The 26,586-nt window shown below is 36.2% G+C and overlaps 1 protein-coding gene across 4 annotated transcripts in view; it reads right to left on the bottom strand.

The window, feature by feature from the left end:
- The window catches only part of DPP10 (dipeptidyl peptidase like 10), a 1,494,592-nt gene that overhangs the window by 516,487 nt on the left and 951,519 nt on the right, over positions 1–26,586 (bottom strand). For all 4 annotated transcript variants that reach the window (XM_070476307.1, XM_070476306.1, XM_020892274.2 and 1 more), the window contains exon 2: positions 23,426–23,540. In XM_070476307.1, coding sequence (XP_070332408.1) covers positions 23,426–23,540 — 115 coding nt within the window. The remainder of the gene's footprint in view (positions 1–23,425; positions 23,541–26,586) is intronic.

Raw genomic sequence — 26,586 nt, 5'->3', positions numbered from 1 at the left:
ACAGGAGAAGTTCAGTTCAGTTCAGCTCAGTCACTCAGTCGTGTCCAACTCATTGCAATCCCATGAATCACAGCATGCCAGGGCTCCCTGTCCATCACCAACTCCCGGAGTTTACTCAAACTCATGTCCATTGAGTCGGTAATGCCATCCTCTGTCGTCCCCTTCTCCTCCTGCCCCCAATCCCTCCCAGCATCAGGGTCTTTTCCAATGAGTCAACTCTTCGCATGAGGTGGCCAAAGTATTGGAGTGTCAGCTTCAGCATCAGTCCTTGCAATGAACACCCAGGACTGATATCCCTTAGGATGGGCTGGTTGGATCTCCTTGCAGTCCAAGGGACTCTCAAGAGTCTTCTCCAACACCACAGTTCAGTTAGCAGTACTTAATCCATGGACAACTAGTGGACAGAAGTCCCAAAAGTTAAAACTACATTCGTAATACTGAGACACATCTTTCTTTTACACTGGGTTGAAATTCTCCCTCCTGGAGCATAACCAAACTACAGGTATCTCACTGAGAGTCAACACGATGGCTTCAAACTATACTGTCATCATCCTGTTCTTTATACAAATACTCAAAAAAAAAAAAAGCTTTAAAAACCCCATACCAGTGAAGAATTTTCTAAATACAGTTCTAGGAATGATTCATTGAATTCAGTCTCAACCCTTGAGATCCTTTTAATATTTGTGTGGTGAAAATGGAGTTATATCCCCTACCCTTGCCCCCTCAAAACACTTCCACTGCATAACAACATGATAGTTGTTCCAAAGAAATGCACGTGGGCAGTTGCTTGAGTTATGAACTGAACTGTTTTTTTTTTTTTCCATAAAACATCACTTCTAGTGGAAAGAATGATAACAAATTATATTTATTTAGATTTAAGTATCAGGCAAATGTTTTCTTCAAAATAAACAAAATGAGTCTCTCACTTAAAAAAACGCAACTGTTTGTATATGCTACAAACTATAAAATTCAAGCTTTCAAGTAAAATTTTTCTTCTCCACCTTGAATTTGATCATTTCCCAATACGCTTTCACTGAGAATTTTCTAGTTATACTATCAGTGAAATTTACTGTTTTTTTTTAACACTATGCAATAAACTCTACCAACATTTGGAAAGTCTGTATAACTCAGTGAGCTAATATTTTCCAAATGACCAATACATAATGTTAGAGAATCATGCATAGGTAAAAGATCCTTTTAAAGTGCTAGATGAAGATCGGGATGGGGAATACATGTAAATCCATGGCTGATTCATGTCAGTGTATGACAAAACCCACTACAATATTGTAAAGTAATTAGCCTCCAACTAATAAAAATAAATGAAAAAATAAATAAATAAACATACAATTAACAACAACAACAAAAATAAAGTGCTAGATGGACCAATGGATTTTAAAAGCAGAGTACCAACGTTTTGTTGATATGGCTTCAGGTTTCACACTGCAACTAACCATTGAGAATGTATCACTTAGCTTTTCAGAATCTATCACAAGTTTTCAAGAAATATCAAGGAAAGGAATCTACAATTATGTGAAAAAGCTATTAAAAAACTTCCTCAGTCTCTAACTACATATCTTCATGAGGCCAGAAGTCCATCATATATTTCAATTAAAGCAACTTATTGCAAAAGAATTGACACAAGAGTACATTGGAGAATCCTGCAAAATTCTATTGAGCCAGATATTAAATATTTGCAAACACATAGAATAATGACATTCTTCTCACCAACATTTGAAAAATAACTATTTTTCATTATGTACTATGCATATTTACATGTAATAGTCTTATTTTTGCCATTTTAAATATAGTAACAGATATTTCATAAAAATCTGAGAAATCAATTTTTAATTTATAATTCAGATAATACATATAGGTATAATTCAAATACCTAAAAGAATTTTTGTGTTTTCAAGGATTTGTTGAGAGCTTAGTACACTAAGCTCTCCTATGTGTACTTTTTTGTGTATTTTATTAAGTTTATTTTATCCTCATTTCAAACTGCTAAGGTTATGAGTCAATGAAGAGCTGACTAATTAGAAAATCACTGCAGATGGTGACTGCAGTCATGAAATTAAAACTTACTTGCTCCTTGGAAGAAAAGCTATGACGAACCTAGACAGCATACTAAAAAGCAGAGACGTTCCTTTGCCAACAAAGGTCCGTACAGTCAAAGCTATGGCTTTCCCACTAGTCATGTATAGATACGGGAGCTGCACCATAAAGAAGGCTGAGCGCGGAAGAATAGATGCTTTTTAAGTTTGGAGAAGAGTCTTGAGAGCCCCTCGGATAGCAAGGAGATTAAACCAGTCAATCCTAAGGAAATCAATCCTGAATATTCATTGGAAGGACTGATGCTGAAGCTGAAGCTCCAATATTTTGGCCACCTGATATGAAGACCTGACTCGGAAAAGTCCCTGATGCTGGAAAAGATTGAAGGAAGGAGGAGAAGGGGACAACAGAGGACGAGATGGTTGGATGGCATCACCGACTCAATGGACATGAATCTGAGCAAGCTCCAGGGGATGGTGAAGGACAGGAAAGACTAGTGTGCTACAGTCCATGGGGTCACAAAGAGTCACACATGACTAAGTGACTAAACAGCAACAGGATTATAGTATTATCCTAGGTCTCTACAAATATGGGCCTTCTTGATTTGGTAATAACATCAGATTTAATCATTATACTGCATTATATTATTATTTATTATGTTCACCATCAAGAACTTCCCTGAACTATTTCTCTGATATTCTCTAATTTTAATACAATAGTGAATAAGTGCATTATTTGTCACCACTCAATATTTAGTGGAAACTAAATATTGTATTGATAGTGTACTGATAGTGTAAACTACTTATACTGATAGTGTAAACTATTACGAATCATAAAATAAATGGAGGAAACAGTACAAATAGTAAAGATATAAAACCTATGCTTGATGGTTTCAAATATAACATGGAATTTGGGTTGATCAAAAATGACAAAGGCCAGTTGCATATAAGCTGTATCAGTAAAATTTGTTATTAGAGTGATATCAATGCACATAAAGAAGTAGGCTGCTCAAAAACACAATTTCCTCAATGTAACATCAAAAAAACCCACAAAAACTAAGCAAAACTGTCAGAATAAAATTTGATAAAAGTCTAGAAAACAGTCAAATGTTTACAAAAGTCACGGAGACACTGAATCAAGAAAAAGGCAACTTAAAAATAACAGGAAAGTTTGTGGAATTTTTATTGGCCATTACCCCCATCCCCTCATGGTCTTGGTGGCAATCTTTGAGTCAGGTGCCTGCATTTGAAGTATGGTTCTGATTCTAGGAGAAAAGTAGTTCTTATTCTCAAAGAACTGTGCTTGCCTGCTCTAAACTGTCTTAACTAATACGGCATGCATTTTTGTTACACCTGATTAAGAACTTTCAGGGCAGCAAAGTGAATATTCCTCAAAAATATCTTTAAGCAAATGAACAGGCTATAGCTACATGGGGAAAAAGACACAGTTAAGATATAACACAGAGAACCAAAAAATGGGAGGGAAAGTTGGAAATTTACTTTTTCTGGAAAATCGTGAATTCAAAATGCCTGCATATATTGGAGTATTTGGAAAGCCATATGCACGCTCAAAAAACATCTGAAAAGACCCCAAGTTCTCACATCTCACTAAATTCTAGGCTCAGTACAAGCATGAAGTGAAGGCTAAAGTAGAAATGCAGATAATCTAAAAAAGTATCCCAGTGCAGAACTAATTTGAAAAGAATGAGAGTGGTTTTTTTTGTCCCCTCTTAAAAACAAACAAACAACAACAACAAAAAAAACCACTTTTTTTTTCTTTTTACCCCTGCTTGCCCCAACTTCTTCATTCCTAACATTCAGTGAAATATTTGAAAAACACTAACAGTATATAAACTAAAGGAATAGAGACTTCAGAGACTATACATTACAATGAATACTGACTTCCCCAAATCGATACATCAATATCAGTAAAATAATCAGTATATCGACATCTTCAATCTCTTGATCTATTAATCTATATATCACTACATCCAACTACACCAGGATATATTCTTTTCAAATACATGGAACATTCTTGAGGATAGACCATATGTTTGGTCACCAAACAAGCTTCAACTTAAAAATATTGTAATTATTCAAAATATGTTCTCTAAATGAGGTAGAGTAAAAGTAAAAATCAATAGCATAAAGAAAAGTGGAAAAATCACTTGTATGAGGATATTAAACAAGGCACTTTTAACAAGCAATATTTCAGAGAAGAAATCACAAGGGAAATTAGAAAATACTTTGGGACAAATGAAAATGAAAATACATTTCAAAACAGTGAAGAATTACTAAAAGAGATAAGCAACTCCATTTAAAAAGACCTCAAATCAATAACCTAATTTTGCATGTAAAGAAGTGATAAAGAAGAGCAAATTAGCTGGAGTCTAGTAGAAGACAGTAATAAAATATTAGAGTGATTATAAATGAAATTAGAGAATAGAAAATCAATAGAAAGAATCAATAAAAGCAAAAGTTTGTTCTTTGAAAAGAACACAATTGATCAAACTCTACTTAGGTTGACTAAGATATAGAAGAAAGAAGATGCAAGTAATAAGTCACTTATGAAACAGAGCATTACTAAAATCTTATAGAATTTAAAAGGATCATGAGAGAGTACTTTGAACAACTGTGTGCTAACAAATTAAATAACTCATATAAAATGGACACATTTCTAAAAACACCCAAACTACAAAACTGACTCATGAAGGAATAAAAAACCTGAACAGATCAATGAGTAATAAAAACACTGAATTCATAGCCAAAAACAACCCAACATGAAGAATCCAGGAACAGATGGCTTTACTTCTAAATTCAACCAAATATTTAAGAAAGAATTAGCTCCAATTACTCTCAAATTCTTCCAAAAGATAAAAGAGGAAGGAAAACTTAATAACTCATACTGTAAGGTTAGAAACATCCTAATCCTAAGCCAAAAAGAACACATGAAAAAAAAAAATTAACATTCCTTAAGAAAATGGATGCAAAAACCTTCAATGGAAATACTAGTAGCAGATGGCAAAATTGTTTTTTTAATTGCCAACCATACTCTTTAGCATATCAAGAGGATTATGAACTATTAACAAAGAGAATTATTTCAAAATGTAAGGTAACCTGATCAAAAAAAGGCAACCAATGCAATATTGCATTAATAGAAAAAAAGGAGAAAAAATGTATTATCATCTCAATTGATGATAAAAAGCATTTGAGAAAAATCATTATTTTTTCTTTTAAAAGTGTTTCAAAAACTGGGAATGGAAGGAAACTTCAACAGGAAAAAGGTCTTTATGAAAAACCGACAGCTAAAGTGGTAGTCAATGTTGAAAGCTTCCCCTGATGGCCAGGAACAAGAAAATGATTGCCAATGTCACCACTGCTGCTGAAAATTGTATTGGATAATCTACCCAGAATTTGAGCCTGGCAGGAAGAAGAAATAAAGGACAGCTAAATAGGAGATGAACACATAAAACTATGTCTATTCACAAATGCCTCTGTCCACTATATATATAAAAAACCCAAATAATATACAACAAACTTCTATACTTAATGAGTAAATTTAGTGTTTACCAACACTCAAATTCACTTGTATATCTCTATGCCAGCAATAAGAAATCAATTATACTTAAAATCACATGCAAAAGAATAAAATACTTAGGAATAAATTTAACCAGGATGTGAAGAATTTATATTTAAAACTATAAAACACTGATGAAAGAAATTACAGATATAAATAAATGAAAAGACAATTGTTTTTAATAACTGAAAGAATACTTCTAAGTTGGCAGTATTACCCAAAGTGATCCACAGATTCAATTCAATCAACATTAGAATCCCAACTGCCTTTGTTGTTGTTGTTGTAAAAATGGAAAAGACAATTCTCAGATTCATATGCAATTGTAAAAGGCTCCAAATAGGGGAAAAAAATAAAAGAGAAAACAAAGTTGGAGCACTCACATCTTCTAATCCCAAAAGTCATTATAACACTAAATACTAAAAACCATGATATGATACTGGCTAAGGTTAGAAATAGACCAACTGATTAAAATTGCAGATCCTTAAATAAACCAATATAAACAACAAGGATGAAAAAAAAACTTCAGTGGGTAAAAAAACAACAAATGTTTCTGGGTGAAATATATGTCCACATGTAAAAAATAAAATTGTACTCTACCTCACACCATATACAAAAATTAACTCAAAATCAATCAATGCTCTAATTATAGAAGCGAAAACCAGAAACCTCCAAAAAAAAACAGGTAAATCTTTATGACTCTGTATTTAGCAATGAATTTTTAGATATGATACCAAAACCATGAGTAACAAAAGAAAAATAAAGTGGACTGCATAAAAATTAAGAAACATTGTGCATCAAAGGGCACTGTCACAAAAGTACAGATAACCTACAGAAGAAAATACTTGCAAATCATATATCTAGCTAGAGATTAATATCTAGAATATGTAACTACAACTGATCAACAAATCACACAACATTATGAAAACACGTTCAAGAGATTTGAATAGATGGTTCTTCAAAGAAGATATACAAATAGCCAATAAGTATATGTGAAGATGCTCAACATTACTAATCATTCAGGAAATTCAAATTAAAACCAAATGAGATGCAACTTCAGAGCTCTTGGATGATGATAATAAAATAACTGGAAAATAACAACTGTTAGTGAGTATGTGGAGAAACTAGAACATGTGTATATTGCTTTTGGAAATGTAAGATGGTTTGGTTGCTGTGGAAAATAATCTGGTAGTTTCTCAAAAAGTTAAATATGAATGAATTAACACAGAATCTCACAATTGTATTCCTGTATGTATACCCATCAAATTATTGAAATTAAAAAAAAAATCCATATATGCACATGGTCATAGCAGCTCTATTCCCAAGACTCAAATGATGAAACACCCCAAATTTCCATTAGTGGATGGATGAATGGATGGATAAACAAATTGTGATGCATATATGCAATGGACTATTCAGCCAAAAAATGGAATAAAGTGCAGATATATGACAATGTAGATGGACTTATAAAATATTCTGTTAAATTAAAGAACTTAAACTAAAATAGACATATATGGTTTGATCCTATTTACGTGAACTATTAAGAATAAGTAAATTGATAGAAACTGATAGACCAGTGATCTTCAGGATCTGGACAAGTGGAAAACAAAGAGTAAATTCTTAATGGGCACTGGGTTTTCTTTTGGGGTGATAACATATTTTGGAATAGACTTGGTGATAACACACATTGTCAATATAGTAAATGCTATTGAACTGTTCACTTGAAAGTGGAAAATTTTATGGTGTATGGAATACCTCATATGGAAAAGTAAAATCATTGGCCTTATTTGCTAATACTGCATAATTACTGATCAGTGCAGTTCAGTTCAGCACTCAGTCGTAACCAATTCTTTGTGAACCCATGGACTGCAGCATGTCAGGCCTCCCTATTCATCACCGACTCCCGGAGTTTACCCAAACTCATGTCCATTGAGTCGGTGATGCTATCTAAGCATCTCATCCTCTGTCGTCCCCTTCTCCTCCCGCCCTCAATCTTTCCCAGCATCACGCTCTTTTCAAATGAGTCAGCTCTTCGCATGAGGTGGCCAAAGTATTGGAGTTTCAGCTTCAGCATCAGTCCTTCCAATGAACACCCAGGACTGATCTCCTTTAGGATGGACTGGTTGGATCTCCTTGCAGTCCAAGGGACTCTCAAGCGTCTTCTCCAACACCATAGTTCAAAAGCATCAATTTTTCAGTGCTCAGCTTTCTTTATAGTCCAACTCTTGCATCCATACATGACCACTGGAAAAACGATAGCTTTGACTATACAGACCTTCTTTGGCAAAGTAATGTCTCTGCTTTTTAATATGCTGTCTAGGTTGGCCATAACTTTTCTTCCAAGGAGTAAGCGTCTTTTAATTTCATGGTTGCAATCACCATCTGCAGTGATTTTGGAGCCCAGAAAAATAAAGTCTGACACTGTTTCCTCATCTACTTCCCGTGAAGTGATCAGACCAGATGCCGTGATCTCAGTTTTCTAACTGTTGAGCTTTAAGCCAACTTTTTCACTGTCCTACTTCACTTTCATCAAGAGGCTTTTCAAGTCCTCTTCACTCTCTGCCATAAGGGTGGTGTCATCTGCATATCTGAGGTTATTGATATTTCTCCCAGCAATCTTGACTCCAGCTTGTGTTTCTTCCACCCAGCGTTTCTCATGATGTACTCTGCATATAAGTTAAATAAGCAGGGTGACAATATACAGCCTTGACATAATCCTTTTCCTATTTGGAACCAGTCTGTTGTTCCATGTCCAGTTCTAACTGTTGCTTCCTGACCTGCATGTAGGTTTCTCAAGAGGCAGGTCAGGTAGTCTGATATTCCCGTCTCTTTCAGAATTTTCCACAGTTTATTGTGATCCACAGTCAAAGGATTTGGCCTGGTCAATAAAGCAGAAATAGATGTTTTTCTGCAACTCTCTTGCTTTTTGATGATCCAGCAGATATCGGCAATTTGGTCTCTGGTTCCTCTGCCTTTCATAAAACCAGCTTGAATATCTGGAAATTCACGGTTCACTTATTGCTGAATCCTGGCTTGGAGAATTTTGACCATTACTTTACTAGCATGTGAGATGAGTGCCATTGGGCAGTAGTTCGAGCATTCTTTGGGATTGGAATGAAAACTGACCTTTTCCAGTCTTGTGGCCATGGCTGAGTTTTCCAAGTTTGCTGGCATATTGAGTGAAGCACGTTCACAGCACCCACCATCTTTCAGGATTTGAAATAGCTCCAGTGGAATTCCATCACCTCCATTAGCTTTGTTCGTAGTGGTGCTTTCTAAGGCCCCCTTACTTCACATTCCAGGATGTCTGGCTCTAGGTGAGTGATCGCACCATCGTGATTATCTGGGTCATGAAGATCTTTTTTGTACAGTTCTTCTGTGTATTCTTGCCACCTCTTCTTAATATCTTCTGCTTCTGTTAGGTCCATGCCATTTCTGTCCTTTATCAAGCCCATCATTGCATGAAATGTTCCCTTGGTATCTCTAATTTTCTTGAAGAGATCTCTAGTCTTTCCCATTCTGTTGTTTTCCTCTATTTCTTTGCATTGATTGCTGAGGAAGGCTTTTTTTTTAATCTCTCCTTGCTATTCCTTGGAACTCTGCATTCAGATGGGAATATCTTTCCTTTTCTCCTTTGCTTTTCACTTCTCTTCTTTTCACACCTATTTGTAAGGCCTCCCCAGACAGCCATTTTGCTTTTTTGCATTTCTTTTCCATAGGGATGTTCTTAATCCCTCTCTCCTGTACAATGTCACGAATCTCCATCCATAGTTCATCAGGCACTCTGTCTATTGGATGTGGAAACAGAGGAAGCCAAAATAAACAAAGAAGAGGGAACTGCTTTGAAAGTGACAGGGGCAACAGATTAAACCATGTAGTTAGCATTGGCTAAATTGGAAGGGACCTATAAACCTTCAGAAGAAGTATAAGCTGGAACAAGGAACTATCTGAAACTGAACTGACCCCCACCACCCTCAACAGCTCCAGAGAAATTCCTAGATATATTTTACTATTATCATTATTTAATGTTTTTTAATTTATTAAATTTTAACTTCTTTATTATTCCTTTACTTTTCATTTTTAAAATGTACTATTACCTTGAAAAAAAGACCCTATTCATACAGCAAAGGTCATATGTATATTTTTTATAACTTTTGTGATTTTTTTTAAAATATTGTATTTCTCAGAGTGTAATCTCTACTCTAGATTTTTAATCTTTGCTTTTTGGTATTTGTTATCAATTCTGTACCTTTAAGAATCCAATCTTCAGTACCCCTTTTTGCTTAGGAGTGTGATTACTGGCTTGATTGTTCTCTCCCTTTTTGACTCTCCTTTTTCTCCCCCAGGTCACCTCTATCTCCTCCCTCCACCGTCTCTTCTCTACTTAACTCTGTGAATCTCTTTGGGTGTTCCAGGCTGTGGAGAAAACTTAGGGAACTGATCACTGGCTAGATTGGTTTCTCTCCTTTCGACTCCCCCTCCTCTCTCCTGGTCACCTCTATCTCCTTCCTCCCTCTTCTCTTCTCTATGGGACTCCATGAACCTCTCTGAGTGCTCCAGACTTGGAGAGCAAATAGGGAACTGATTACTAGCTTGATTGTTCTCTCCTTTTTTATTTCCCTGCTTCTCCTCCTGGTCACCTCTTTATTCTCCTCCCTCTTCTCTTCTCCATGTAACTCTGTGAACCTCTCTGGGTGTTCCCCAGTGTGGAGAATGTTTTCACCATTTACCTAGATGTTCTATCATTGGTGCTGTACGGAGGGAGAAATCTTGAGGCTACTGTAAGAATAAGACTGAAAGTCAGAGGGAGTACGCTTAAATCCAAAACTTGAGAACACCAGAAAACTCCTGACTCCAAGGAACATTAATCAACAAGATCTCATCCCAAAGCCTCTATACCTATACTGAAACCAAGCTCCAACCAAGAGCCAACAAGTTCCAGAGTAAGACATACCAGCTAATACGCAAAAAACACAGGAACATAACCCTGAGCACAAAAATATAGGTGGCCAAAACTCACACCAAACCCAGAGACACCTCCAAACTCACTGCTGGATACTTCATTGCACTACAGAGAGAAGAGATCCAGCTCTACCCACCAGAACACCGTCGCAAACTTCCCTAACCAGGAAACCTTGACAAGCCACTTGTCCAACCCCACCCACAGGGAGGAACCTCCACAATAAAGAGGAACCACAAACTTCCAGCATACAGAAAGGCCACCCCAAACACAGCAATCTAAACAAGATGAAAAGGCAGAGAAAAATTCAGCAGGCAAAGGAATATGATAAAAGTGTATCAAACCAGACCAAAAAGGAGGATGTAGGGAGTCTACCTGAAAAAGAATTCAGAATAATGATAGTAAAAATGATCCAAAATCTTGAAAACCAAATGGAGTTACAGACAAATAGTCTGGAGACAAAGATTGAGAGGATGCAAGAAAAGTTTAACAAGGACCTAGAAGAAATAAAAAGGAGTCAATCAACGCAATAAATGAGATCAAAAGCACTCGGCAAGGAACCAACAGTAGAATAACTGAGGTAGAAGACAGAATAAGTGAGGTGGAAGATCTAATGGTGGAAACAAATGAAGCAGAGAGGAAAAAGGAAAAAAGAATTAAAAGAAATGAGGACAACCTCAGAGACCTCTGGGACAAGGTTAAAAGCCCCAACATTCGAATCATAGGAGTCCCAGAAGAAGAAGACAAAAAGAAAGGCCATGAGAAAATACTTGAGGAGATAATAGTTGAAAACGTCCCTAAAATGGGGAAGGAAACAGCCACCCAAGTCGAAAAAACCCAGAGAGTCCCAAACAAGATAAACCCAAGGCAAAACACTCCAAGACACATATTAATCAAATTAACAAAGATCAAACACAAAGAACAAATATTAAAAGTAGCAAGGGGAAAACAACAAATAAATCACAAGAGGATTCCCATAAGGATAACAGCTGATCTCTCAATAGAAACTCTTCAAGCCAGAAGGGAATGACAGGACATACTTAAAGCGATGAAAGAAAAACCTACAACCTAGATTACTGTACCCAGCAAGGATCTCATTCAGATATGAAGGAGAATTCAAAAGCCTTACAGACAAGCAAAAGCTGAGAGAATTCAGCACCACCAAACCAGCTCTTCAACTAATGCTAAAGGATTTTCACTAGACAGGAATCACAGAAAAGGTTTATAAACTCAAACACGAAACAAGATAAATTGCAATGGGATCATACTTAACAATAATTACCTTAAACATAAATGGGTTGAATGCCACAACCAAAAGACAAAGACTGGCTAAATGAAAACAAAAACAAGACCCCTATATATGCTGTGTACAAGAGACCCACCTCAAACCTAGGGACACATACAGACTGAAAGAGAAGGGGTTTCATTCAAATGGAGACCAAAAGAAAGCAGGAGTAGCAATACTCATATCAGATAAAATAGACTTTGAAATAAAGGCTGTGAAAAGAGAGACAAAGAAGAACACTACATAATGATCAAAGGATCAATCCAAGAAGAATATATAAAAATTATAAATATATATGCACCTAACACAGGAGCACCACAATATGTAAGGCAAATGCTAACAAGTATGAAAGGGGAAATTAACAGTAACACAATAATAGTGGGAGACTTTAACATCCCACTCACACCTATGGATATATAAACTAAACAGAAAATTAGCAAGAAAACACAAACTTTAAGTGATACAATGGACCAGTTAGGCCTAATTGATATCTATAGGACATTTCACCCTAAAACAATGAATGTCACCTTTTTTCTCAAGTGCACACAGAAGCTTCCCCAGGATAGATCACTTCCTGAGCCATAAATTTAGCCTTGGTAAATTCAAAAACATTGAAATCATCTCAAGCTTCTTTTCAGATCACAATGCAGTAAGATTAGATGTTAATACAGGAAAAAACTATTAAAAATAAAAAGATATGGAGACTTAACAACAAACTTCTGAATAACCAAAAAATCACAGAAGAAATAAACAAAGAAATCAAAATATGCATATAAATGAATGAAAATGAAAACACAACCCCAAATCTATGGGAATCAGTAAAAGCAGTGCTAAGGGTAAGGTTCATAGCAATATCAGCTTACCTCAAGAAACAGGAGAGAAATCAAACAAATAACCTAACTCTACACCTAAAGCAAATAGAAAAAGAAGAAATGAAGCACCCCAGGGTTAGAAGAAGGAAAGAAATCATAAAAATTAGGGCAAAAATAAATGCAAAACAATCAAAGGAGACCACAGCCAAAATCAACAAAGTTGAAATCTGATTCTTTGAGAAGATAAATAAAAGACAAACCATTAGCCAGACTCATCAAGACAAAAGCGGAGAAGAATCAAATCAACAAAATTAGAAATGAAAATGGAGAAATCACAACAGGCAACGTAGAAATACAAAGGATCACAAAAGACTACTATCTGCAGCTATATGTCAATAAAATGGACAATTATAAAATGGAAAATTCTTTGAAAAGTATAACTTTCCAAAACTAAACAAGGAAGAAACAGAAAATCATAAAAGACCCATCACAAGCGCAGAAATTGAAACTGTAATCAGAAATCTTCCAGCAAACAAAAACCCAGAACGAGATGGGTTTCTGAATTCTACCAAAAGTTTAGAGAAGAGTTAACACCTATCCTACTCAAACTCTTCCAGAAAATCTCAGAGGAAGGTAAACTTCCAAACTCATTCCATGAGGACACCATCATCCTAATACCAAAACCAGACTAAGATGCCACATAAAAGGAAAACTACAGAGCGATATCACTGATGAACATAGATGCAAAAATCCTTAACAAGATTCTAGCAAACAGAATCCAACAACATATTAAAAAGATCCTACATCATGACCAAGTAAGCTTTATACCAGGGTTGCAAGCATTCTTCAATATTTGCAAATCAGTCAATGTGATACACCACATTAACAAATTGAAAGATAAAAAACATATGATTATCTCAACAGATGCAAAGAAAGTCTTTGACAAAATTCAACAACCACTTATGATAAAAACCCTCCAGAAAGCAGGATTAGAAGGAACATACCTCAACATAATAAAAGCCATATATGATAAACCCACAGCAAACATTATCCTCAATGGTGAAAAATTGAAAACATGTCCCTTAAAGTCAAGAACAAGACAAGGATGCCCACTCTCACCACTACTATTCAACATAGTTTTGGAAGTTTTAGCCACAGCAATCAGAGAAGAAAAAGAAATGAAAGTAATCCAGATTGGAAAAGAAGCAGCAAAACTCTCACTGTTTGCAGATGACATGATCTTCTACATAGAAAACCCTAAAGACTCCACCGGAAAATTACTAGAGCTAATCAATGAATATAGTAAAGTTTGAGGATATAAAATTGACATACAGAAATCCCTTACATTCTTATACACTAACAATGAGAAAACAAAAAGAGAATTAAGGAAAAAATTCCATTCACCATTGCAACAAAAAGAATAAAATACTTGGGAATATATCTACCTAAAGAAATAAAAGTCCTATATATAGAAAACTATAAAACACTGATGAAAGAAATCAAAGAGAACACAAATAGTTGGAGAAATATACCATGTTCATGGATCAGAGAATCAATATAATGAAAATAAGTATACTAACCAAAGGAATCTATATATTCAATGCAATCCCCATCAAGGTACCAATGGTATTTTTCAGAGAACTAGAACAAATAATTTCACAATTTGTATGGAAATACAAAAAAAAAAACCTCGAATAGCCAAAGCAATCTTAAGAATGAAGAATGGAATTGGAGGAATCAACCTGTCTGACTTCAGGCTCTACTACAAAGCTAATCATCAAGACACTATATTACTGGCACCAAGACAGAAACATAGATCAATGGAACAAAACAAAAAGCCCAGAGATAAATCCATCAACCTATGGACACCTTATCTTCTACAAAGGAGGCAAGAACATAGAATGGAGAAAAGACAATCTCTTTAACAAGTGGTGCTGGAAAAACCAGTCAACCACTTGTAAAAGAATGAAACTAGAACACTTTCTAACACCAAACACAAAAATAAACTCAAAATGGATTAAAGTTCTAAATGTAAGACCAGAAACTATAAAACTCCTAGAGGAAAACATAGGTAAAACACTCTTTGACATAAATTACAGCAGGATCTGCTATGACCCACTTCCCAGAGTAATGGAAATAAAAGCAAAACTAAACAAATGGGACCTAATTAAACTTAAAACCTTTTGCACAACAAAGGAAACTGTAAGCAAGGTGAAAAGACTGCCTTCAGAATGGGAGAAAATAATAGCAAATGAAGCAACTGACAAAAAATTAATCTCAAAAATATACAAGCTGCATCCTGCAGCTCAATTCCAGAAAGATAAGAGACCCAATCAAAAAATGGGCCAAAGAACTAAGCAGACATTTCTCCAAAGAAGACATACAGATGGCTAACAAACACATGAAAAGATGCTCAACATCACTCATTTATCCAAGAAATGCAAATCAAAACCACAATGAGGTACCATTTCACTGGTCAGAATGGTTGCTATCAAAAAGTCTACAAACAATAAATGCCAGACAGGGTGTAGAGAAAAGGGAACCCTCTTACACTGTTGGTGGGAATGCAAACTAGTACAGCCACTATGGAGAACAATGTGGAGACTCCTTAAAAAACTGGAAATAGAACTGCCATATGACCCAGCAATCCCACTGCTGGGCATACACCCTGAGGAAACCAGAATGGAAAGAGACACAGGTACCCCAATATTCATCACAGTACTGTTTACAATAGCCAGGACATGGAAGCAACTCAGATGTCCCTTGGCAGACTAATGGATAAGAAAGCTGTGGTACATATACACAATGGAATATTACCCAGCTATTAAAAAGAATGCATTTGAATTAGTTCTAATGAGGTGGATGAAACTGGAGCCTATTATACAGAGTGAAGTAAGTCAGAAAGAAAAACACCAATACAGTATAATAACACATATATATGGAATTTAGAAAGATGGTAACGAAGACCCTACATGTGAGACAGCAAAAGAGACACAGATGTAAAGAACAGACTTTTGGACTCCGTGGGGAGAAGGTGACGGTGCGATGATTTGAGAGAATATCATTGAAACATGTACATTATCATATGTGAAATAGATCACCAGTCCAGGTTCAATGCATAAGACAGGGTGCTCAGGGCTGGTGCACTGGGATGACCCTGAGGGATGGAATGGGGAGGGAAGTGGGAGGGGGTTCAGGATGGGGAACACATGTACATCCATGGCTGATTCATGTTAATGTATGGCAAAAACCACCACAATATTGTAAAGTAATTAACCTCCAATTAAAAAAAAACTTAAAAAAAAAACACCTGGCATGTAGCAAGCAGATAAATATATGTTACTTATTAAAACAAATTTTCCTCTCACTCTTGTAAAAATGAACATATTAAAATGTGAACTAAATCCATTATTTATCTGATTGGACCATGCAAAAATATGAAAATAAATAAGGAAATCAAGTCTGACTTAAAAATAGAAATGCAACTATAAAGCAAAGACAAAAAACATTACTCTGACTTTATTAGTGCCAGAGAAAATTGTTTTCCATTTAACCTAAGAGATAAATCTATTAGAAAAGCAACCACAATCCATGTTATTTAGGGGTAAACTGTTAAAATCTGTCATTGTTTTCTCTTTGGCAGCCTGATTATGCCTATTTAATACCATATTCAAATGTGTTCATCTGTGCTGTTCTTGGAAAACAAGCAAAGACAATTTAGCTTATGCCTATCAATACAACATATCTCCCTTCTTAATTCAACAAAACAAAATAAACAATTTGCATCTTGGTTGATGTTGATGTTTACAAGTGAGTAATGCAAATCTCAAAATCTATAAAATATTATTTCCCCTTCATAAAAGCATAATGGGATACTTTAATCGTTGCTCTGACATTTTAAAACACAGGTCAGATGCTTAAATGACACTTTTTAAATTACAGCTGCCAAGAGATTTCTTGCAACACAATACAACATGACATTTTTAACTAACTATAACCAGCAGTTATTATTTTCATAAGACATAATAGTAACCAGAATAAATTCATTTTGAGTTTTTGTATAACAATAACAAACCAGCTATCACTAGTCCAATAAAGTACTTAATTCTATCAACTGTTTTCTGGAAAATTATGTTTTTGATAAAGAGGGACAGATTAATCTTTTTAAAGCCTCATTTCAAAGGGTCAAATCATTTTTTAAAAATTTAATATCTAAGACAATAGAAAGAGCAAATTCTTTGCCACAAAGCCATATTTGCAGGCACATATCAAGGCAAAGAGAACTTCCCTGGTGGCTCTGCCTGCAATGTGGGAAACCCAGGTTCATCCCAGGCTGGGGAAGATCCCCTGGAGAAGGGAATGGCAACCTAGTCCAGTACTCTTGCCTGGAGAATCCCATGGACAGAGGAGCCTGGCGGGCTGCAGTCCATGGGGTTGCAAAGAGTCAGATATGACTGAGCAACTAACAAGCACATCAAGGCAGGAACATGGACTCAAATCAGTCTGATATCAAGGTCAATTTAATCAGTCTATCTGCTGCATATTCTCTGTAAACTAAGCACCTAATTCATCCACATTCTGTTGACCTTGTATTTATTACCTAAAAAACTACTCCATTAAATTGGTGTGTGATGAGTAAATGAGATGATTGTTCACTCTCTTTGGATAATATGCATAAGTAGGTATTTCTTCAAAGAAAGGCACTCATCCTTAAAGGCTAACTTCCATTTTTTATTTTGTTTATTTATCACAATAGGACTGTATACATTTTTTGGGTGGCCTCTACTTCTTTGGTTCTAAATTTTGGCTCAAATGAAATATTTGAGCCTAACTTCATGGATCAAATCCTCATCTGACATTAAAGATTTACCTATCATCAGCATTACAGTGGCAATCTCAACCTCTGTAAATTTTCTCCAAAATGGAATCTAAATTTATTGTAAAATTCTTACTATTAGAGATACCTCTTAGGGAAAATAAATAAATTTATATGATAGAAATGGACAGTCCTTATTAAATTACTGTGTTAGATCAAGCACAGTTCTCATATCTTATACCTTAATGCTTGACTTCTTTTATACTCTGATAGACCTGTGAGGATCAACCCCAGGTGCACACCTGGAGAAGGAACTAAAGCAAGAAAAAACTCCCTAAAAGTGAGAGCTAGAGCTAATGAAGACACAATTTCAGTACCTTATATGTTTCCTTTAGTCAACCATGAGAGTAAACTAACCTGATGACCCTATTTTGACACTGACTGATTACAGACATTAATCAAAGGGCAACAGGCCAGTGCCCCTGAAGAACTGGTGGAATATACACAGTCCATAGTGGTTATTTTAATATGGCAACAAGACTGAAGAGCCTGATGAATATCCTCTACCAAGTACATTCTAATTCATAAAATACACTTCTCTATTTTTCAAAACAGGTCAAAATGGGTAATTATATCCTGGGTGAAACATTTCCTAACCATGATCACTGTCATTCTGCATATTAAATATAAATATGAGAATGTAGAGTAAATGTATAGCTACCTAAAACTGGTTTCCAGGACTTTAAGCATGAATGTGTACCCATATATTTTAGAGTATAATTACTGATCTTGTGTGCTTGCTAAGTTGCTTCAGTCATGTCTAACTCTTTGCGACCCTATGGACCATAGCCCTCCAGGTCTCTCTGTCCATGGGATTCTCTAGGAGCTCTGGAGGGGGTTGCCATGCCCCCTCCAGAGGATCTTCCTGACCTAACCCACATCTCTTAAGTCTCCTGCATTGGAGGCAAGTTCTTTATCACTAGCACCACCTGGGAAACCAAATTATTGATCTTATTGTCACCTATTCTGAAAATAAATGTGGGTATTCTTTTTTTTTTAATGACTTCGGTGCAAACAAAAAGATATGTGGGCTTAATCAACATATCCAAGTAATTCTACCCTTTAATCAGAAAAAAAATGAAAATTTTTGGTTTCAGAAATAGTTACTTATTAAAGAAACACTTAAATGGTTAACCCACTCTTCAAAAATAATTAGGACTTCTTTTCACAAGACAGGGAAGTTGCTGACAATCTTGGAAATTAAGACACCTGTGTCAAATTACTTCTGTAATAAAATTTGCAATCAAACCAAAATTACAATGAACATGTGTTTCTCTGGTTATAGGCTTGCATGTCTTAGGACTAACCTGCAAAATGTGATGCTATTTTGAGCACAACAGTTTCTAAATCATTTCTTAGACTAGATAATTTCTTGTATGCTTCTCCTCCATCTACCCCTCAAAACAATTATATATATTTCCAATGTAGGAAGGGTCAGTGAGAGAGTTTACCAGATTTAGTCTGTTACTAAGCAAGCCACTGTTATTACTGCTGTTGTTTTATTAGATCATTGATATTGGGACTGTAATGAACTTCAAGAAATCACTTTAAATTTTGGCAAAACAAAGATACCGCTTTTTTCAACAAAACACTTGATATCAAAGTGTCACCGAGTCCAATCTGGCTCTCCTCACTGCAAGACAGGTCAATTAACCAAGGGATGAGGTGTTGAGGAAAGGATTAAGACTTTATTTGGGAGGCTGGCGGACTAGTTACTAAAAAAAAAAAAAAAAACTTATCAAGTTCTGAATACCAGGTTCTTTTATAGAACAGGGTGGGTGTTGGGGGCGTATGTGAGGAAGTAAAGTCAAAAGACCATTCATCTTGCAAATATCTCTTGGAATGGCTAACCTCAGGGAGGGTATGTGTTAATTTCTACCTTCCTGTGGACAACCACATGTGGACAGGATCCTGAATAAAGGCACTTTAGTTTGCCAATCAGGCAGAGAGGCAGGGTTCGCTGAGGCATGATATTATGCATAAACACTATCCTTTTAGTGAACAAAAATAATGTAAACAAAGGTTAAAGCAAAAGAAGCAGATTCAATATGGAGTCAGAGTTCATTCTTCCCAGTAATAAAAGAAGGTAAGTGACTTGCCCAAGGTCATAAGCTATAAAATGCAAACGGATTTCTGACCTTCACCCTTGCTGGATGGATTGTTCTAGAGTCAGTCCTTCATTCTAAAGAGTCAGGTGTCCTGCTGAATAATTTCAGGGTCAGAAGCTTTTCCTCCTGAGTGGATCCCCCTTCCTGGCTGAAAGTGGCCTCTGTCTGACTGACTTTACCTAGAAGGCTGAGTCTTCAGGACATATCTGTGAACAAAGCGAAGATTACACGGGAGTGTAGCACATTATTCCCTTGGTCACAGGTTTTCGCTTGCTGGTCTGTTGCAGCACTGCTGAGGTTAGGAAGAGGAAGGTTCTTTGTAATCAGAGCACTAATCTGCTCACAGATAAACACAAGCATACATGCGTGAAATCAAAAGTCCACACTAATGATCCTAATGTACATGCTAGCCCTCAGAACCAGAGGTTAAAAAAACAAACTCAGTTTTGCTTGGTTTTTGCTTGTTTGTTTCCTGTCTAATGAGGGAGGCAAGACTAGATAACTTAAGGGAGTACTTCCAGGCTTAGGACTCAGGCCACAAACTGTCAAATCTTCTGACCTTATATTTCACTCTGCTGTTTGGTGTGAGCCCACCACGAAGGTCATGTAGCCAGATTGTATTTGCTTACTCACAACTCAAGCAAAATTCCTAACCACCGTGATTTCATTTATCTGCTTCGTCAGTTTGCATAATCCTCCAATTCCAGTGACACTGAATTGACACAGAGTATAGTACACAGGTTGTTTCTGTAATAATACTTTTTCCACTTCAGTATACTGACTTCTATTTTTCATTTCATAACATCCCTGCCAAAAATAACAGGGCGATGCAAACATATTCGAACATGTGGTAAACAAATTTGTTTGTGTGTGTTAGCACAGTCGCGTCTGACTCTTTGCAACCCCATGGACTGTAGCCCACCAGGCTCCTCTGCTCATGGAATTCTCCAGGCAAGAATAGTGGAGTGGGCTGCCATTTCCTTCTCCAGGGAAAACAGATTTAGTACATTATTAATGTAAAAAATAATTGCCACTTCCATTTGTATAATTAGCCTCATATGAAATTAACTCTTTGAGTTGGGGATGTGTGGTGGTTGTGCTCATGTGTAGTTGTGGAAGAAGGCGATTGGAAGATATAAAGATAAGATACAAAGCAGGAGACAGACCAACTACTACAGTACCTAGAAAGTTGTAAGAACTCCATTATCATCTATTGATGTATGAATAAATGAATAAACAGAACACTGAGAGACTGACTCCAGATTAAATACTTGGCATTTTTCCACATGCCAAAACTTAACATTGAAATCAGAGAAGATCTATACTTCTAAAAGACTTTATACTTTTTCTTAGCAGTCTCCCTCACGTAACACAGTGTTTTTGCATTGTGTCTGGTGGTCAATAAGTACTTCACAATAAAAATAATAAAACAAATGGCAGCAGTGCTTCTACACCCTATACCAAACACCTCAATTTTATTATCTCAGTTATCCCTGAGAGGTAACACTGAGACAGGCTGAGACCTGGGACCCGATGTCCTTTACTGCAATGCTTACACATGGACCAATGTCTTCTCAAGCGACAAAATACAAAGAAACTATAAGGGACTGAAAATAACTGTGCGCATGCCCAGTTTGGACAAACCATGGACAACAAAATACAAAAAGATCAAAAGATCCCAACTGCTACTTCTGAAGAACCAAGAGCAAGAGGAGGGTACTGTGCATACCCCCTGCACACTCCACCATCAGAGGGGTGGGCAAAACACCTAAGTCACCCCTCTGAGCCAAGCCCTGGACCTGAGGCTGTCACCCCATCTAAAGAACCAGCTTGTCCCCCTTGGGGAGGAAGTGAGCAAGAAAGGGAACCTGTTGCTTGTTTTGCTCCTCTCTGCTACAGCAGGGGCCCCAGTAAAGCCTTGCCTGAATTTTCTGTCTGGCTTCTTATCAATTTCTATTGATTAATGAGGTCAAGAACCTTGGTCAGTAACAACAATGTAAAGTTGCCATTATAAGTTGCATCCATAATACAGATGAGTGAAGTTACAGACAAGGTTAAACCATTAGGCAATTTCACAAAACTAGTTCTGTTAGATTCAGAATTCAAACCAAAGTATATTTTATGCAAACTCTTGCTTTAGTAAATGAATAAGTGCATGACAAAATGAATGCAACTATCCTGTATTTTTATTACTGGGGAAGCTGGAAAGGCTTGTGTAGAGGAAGTTTAACTTAGTGAGTAACCAGCTCTGCAGGTCTCTGTTATACCAAGCTCCCAAAGACACCAAAGTATCACTGTGGCCTCAAGGAGTCAACAACTGGGGAAAGGATACTAGATTCAGAAGAAAATTCAAGAGAAACACAGAGGCATTTTATGAAACTAATTTCTTCCATCTGGTTAATAGTCACCAACAGAAGCAGTGAAGGCATGTCATTCAGTTTTTAATAATTATGTCAAAATTTCTATGTTTAAGTGAAACACTGCACCAAACTTATAAACTCATTTTCCTTTAACAAAGATTCTTGGCAACTGGCAACAAATCATAGCCATCACACTGCTCATTACACTGTCTTGCAGATGCACAAATGAGGCTGTAAGAGACAATTCCTAAAGAGAATGATAGATAAGCCAGTTCTTATCAGGAATGTTTTTTCTATCTTTGTGTAAAATTCTTTTTCTCTCCTCTTTCCTGATGCCCTCAAATTCAGGCTCTTCATATGTTAAATAACAACTACGAACTAAGTTTTTGGAAATCTACACATTTGGAACAATGGATATTGCAACTTGTATAACTAGCCAAAATAATTAGTTGACTAAATGACCCCGTGAAAGAGGATTAACAAAATGTTAATCAAATGTTGTACATGAGGAAATAAATTCAACATTTTTAAAGGGCTTGTAAATAACAAAACTGGGACAGGAAGTGAACGTATATAGTCTTTAACAGGCTGTAACTGCATAATTTGGACTAGCTTTATTGTATTATAGAAGTGATTTTTGGACTAGTTAGAGGTTTAAGAAGTGACTATTTTTTATAATGCTGAGCCTTATACAGTGACCAGTCTTTCAGCAAGCTAGTCGGGTGGGTTGTAGCAGCATGACAAATTTTTTTTGTTCCTGGAAGGCAGTTTGTGTGTTTAAAATGTGAGCAGCCTTTCTCTGCTTTCTGTAATAGCACCTACCAAAGAGCAGTAAAATTCCAAGTACTGAAATAAATCCCAGTGAAGAATTAAACATACTGATAATTTACATAATATAAGTCAACATTTAATATAAAGAACAAAATTTAAAGAGTAATGCAAGAGCAGTTTGGAGAGTAACTTTATAGACAGAAACTGGGAATGTAAAAATGACAGAGAAAGAAGAGAGGAAAAAATTTGAGGTATCATACTTAGAGGCTTAGCTCATTTTCTTTTGATCTAAATCTCTGTGTCCATCAAATCCTCCACATTTATTAAAGTGACAATCATAATAAGTCTCTAAGTAGCAACAGAGACCAAAGATCTCCTTAACATTCCATATATATATATATATATATATATATATACACACACACAATATTGCAATGTCCCCAAAATATCTTGTATGATATTTAAACCACAAAATGACTGTGCCATTTGCAAAATGTCTGGTTACGCATTTTTTTATTCCAACCAACGCTAATGTGTCCTAAGATACCATATAAGACTACTCTCTTTAGATATTTCAATGTGAAATGATCATCCACAATACCATCCTAAGAGAGTAATAAAGACAGATTACCTGGAGTTAAGAGGATGACTGACATAGTGATGAGTGAGCATACAACTAAAATCACCAGCAGGGCAATAGCAATTCCCTTCCAGTTTCTCTGTGGAGGGCTGTTACTTCCCAGTTCCTACCGAGAGAGAAAAAAAAAAGAAGTTTCATAATTATACATGCTCCAAGAGAAATGTATTCATAAAGGAATGATTCAGTGCATGGAAGAATCACAGTTTGAAAACTGATTAGCATCCTTTTCCTTTTCGGTAGCTCATTTAATTATTCAAAGGTGCATATATTATAAATGGCTATCTTTTGAGGGGCAATCTTACTTCTCCAAGAGATAAACCAGCAGAGCTTTATGCCTGCTGTCCAAAAATGTGGATGGCATTAAAATACATTGATTATAAACACTAGAATGATTGCCAAAATACTCTGCAAAATAATATGGAAATAAAGTGTGCCTATTTACATTTTTCTTGCTACAATGGACCTTAAAATGAGGATTTAAATATTAATATTCCAGAAGCATTATAGACTACTTTTTTAACTGGTAAGGGGAAAAAAAGATTAGTGATGGGAAAATAATTCAAAATCCCCCCTCAATGCAGAGCGGTACACATTTGTCAACGTTAAAAGTCCTCTTTTAACAGTTCTCCCACCACTCATAAAAATTAAGAGGACGTAGTAACTAAATTAAACAATTGCTTCCATAGCAACAGTTAATAACATCTTCTCCCTGGGCAGCATGCATGATATTGGCAAGGAGGTATGACTGATGGAGAAGGAGAAACTTGAGCATCTTTTACAATATGCATAGTAAAGCCTTTCAATTTTCAGATCTGTGTTCCGTTCTGTTGACTAGAAATATATGAGCATCATTCACTAAAGTAAAGCATAGACCACCCTGATTTGAAATACATGCCAGATTTTCTTTACAATAAAGTTTATAAAACACTAAGTTTCTTGTTTCTTTCTCTCTGCCCCAATCCCCAATTTCTTTTACTCTATTCCCAATAAAACCTTCTTTATTGAAAAATAGCCAAATGATTTGGGGAGAAATGAAACAAAACATAAAGGTTTCCAGTTCACTGTGTATACACAAATCATCCAAGAAGCCCCAGTCTTTCTTTAAAAAAGATAAGTAAAATATGAGAGTAAACATTTGATAAACTATAAATGGGTTATTGTGACTCACAGTTTAAAGCACTGAAGCCAATTTTCACATAGTGACAGAGGCATTCAATTCAGCCATAAACTCTTTGGACTTAAAAACTAGGTTCTAAATAAATGCTTGAAGAAATCATGCATAGAAGGTGTTTTCTTAATGTTTTCCCCTTCTCAGATCAGTAGATTTAGGCTTATCTTTCATTCTGATGAAGCAAATCCAGCAGAAGTCAATTTCACTCCTGTTTTCTAAAATGGGTCACTCCACACCTCTTGTTCATGCTTATTAACGCTTACTGTTCAATACCTCTAGCCCTCCTGCATTTTGGTTAGAATTTCCATTTATAAGCTTATTCCATATAAGTTGAGACAGTAGATTATCAAACCATTAGCATGAAAGTAACAACATTAAGACAAACAATCAGTGGTAAAGAATCTGCTTGCCAACGGAGGACACACAGATTTGATCCCTGGTCCGAGAAGGTCCCACATCCCATGGAGCAAGTAAACTGGTGTGGCACCACCACTGAGTCTGTGTTTTAGAGCCCATGCTCCACAACAAGAGAAGCCACTGCAATGAGAAGCCTGTGCATTATAACTAGGGAGCAGTCCCCGCTCACCACGACTAGAGAAAGACCTGTGCAGCAGCAAAGACCCAGAACAACCAAAAATAAAGAAAAAAAAAAAAAAGACAAGTAATAGCTGTCCCAGACCAGAAACACTTTTCTGGAATGCAATGTGACTGAAGGTCAATAGGTCAATTTCTTTGTTAGAATCTGCGTGATGTGATGAACAGCTATTCTCCATATAAGTTTCTACTTAAGACTACTCACGGGGCTTCCCAGGTGGCTTAGTGATTTAGAATCCATCTGACAATGCAGGAGACATAGGTTCAATTCCCAGGGTTGGGAAGATCCCCTGGAGTAGAAAATGGTATCCCACTCCAGTATTCTTACCTGGACAGAGAAGCCTGGTGGGCTACACCATCCATGAGTTACAGAGAGTCAGTCACAACTGAGCTCACACACACAGGTCAGTTAAGACTACTCAGAAGTAAGAGTGACAGATCAGAGATGCAATGCTCTATGTATTAATAGAACCCTGTGCATGTATGCATGCTAAGTCACTTCAGTCTCTGACTCCTTGCAACTCTATGGACTGTAGCCCACCAGGCTGCTCTGTCCATGGGACCTCCAGGCAAGAATACTGGAGTGGGTTGCCATACTCTCCTCCAGGGGACCTACCCAACTCAGGGATCAAACCCACATCTCTTACTTCTCCTGCATTGGCAAGTGGGTTCTTTCCACTAGCATCACCTGGGAAGCCCGCATAGAAGACTAAGAAGGGCAAAAAGTTGTGAAATACTCATCTCAAGACCTAAGACAATGAAAAAAGGGGCAACAAACAATAAGAAGTGAGTATCTTGGCCAAGAATCACAGGCACCGCCACATTTATTAACTCAAGGGGATTTGTAGGAAAAGGGAAAAAGAGTAGTTGTAATATAACTGACTTTTCAGTCCAATAAAGGAATCAAGAGGAAATTACAACTTTATATCTACTGATTCTGATTTTGATTCACTCACTGAAACTGAAGGCAAATTACTAGAGAAATGACCTCAGAGTGTGTTTTTGGTTTTTGAACATGATATAACTATAATATCTACCAAAAACTGTCTAACAGCAATAACAGATATCTTATGTGTTTGGGTACTGTACTAGACACTTTATAATCACAATCTTACAAAATCCTCACAATAAATAAGAGTACTATTATTTTGACAAATTTGCACATCAAAAAATGAGATTTAGAGAGATCAATAACAATTATACTCACTGTTAATGAGTAGAATATCTCAAGGTCCAACCCATAAAAGTCTAAGTTCAGAAACCATGCTCACCCAACAATATGCTGTTCTAGAAGTAAGTATTTCTTGAATCAATCCATAAACCAATAAATCAAGGAATAATTTGAGCTTCTACATATTTGAAAAATTCAGTTTTATAAACACTCTTC

Source organism: Odocoileus virginianus, chromosome 13 (assembly GCF_023699985.2).
Source record: "Odocoileus virginianus isolate 20LAN1187 ecotype Illinois chromosome 13, Ovbor_1.2, whole genome shotgun sequence".
Lineage (NCBI taxonomy): Eukaryota > Metazoa > Chordata > Mammalia > Artiodactyla > Cervidae > Odocoileus > Odocoileus virginianus.
This window is presented reverse-complemented; position numbering and strand designations above follow the sequence as displayed.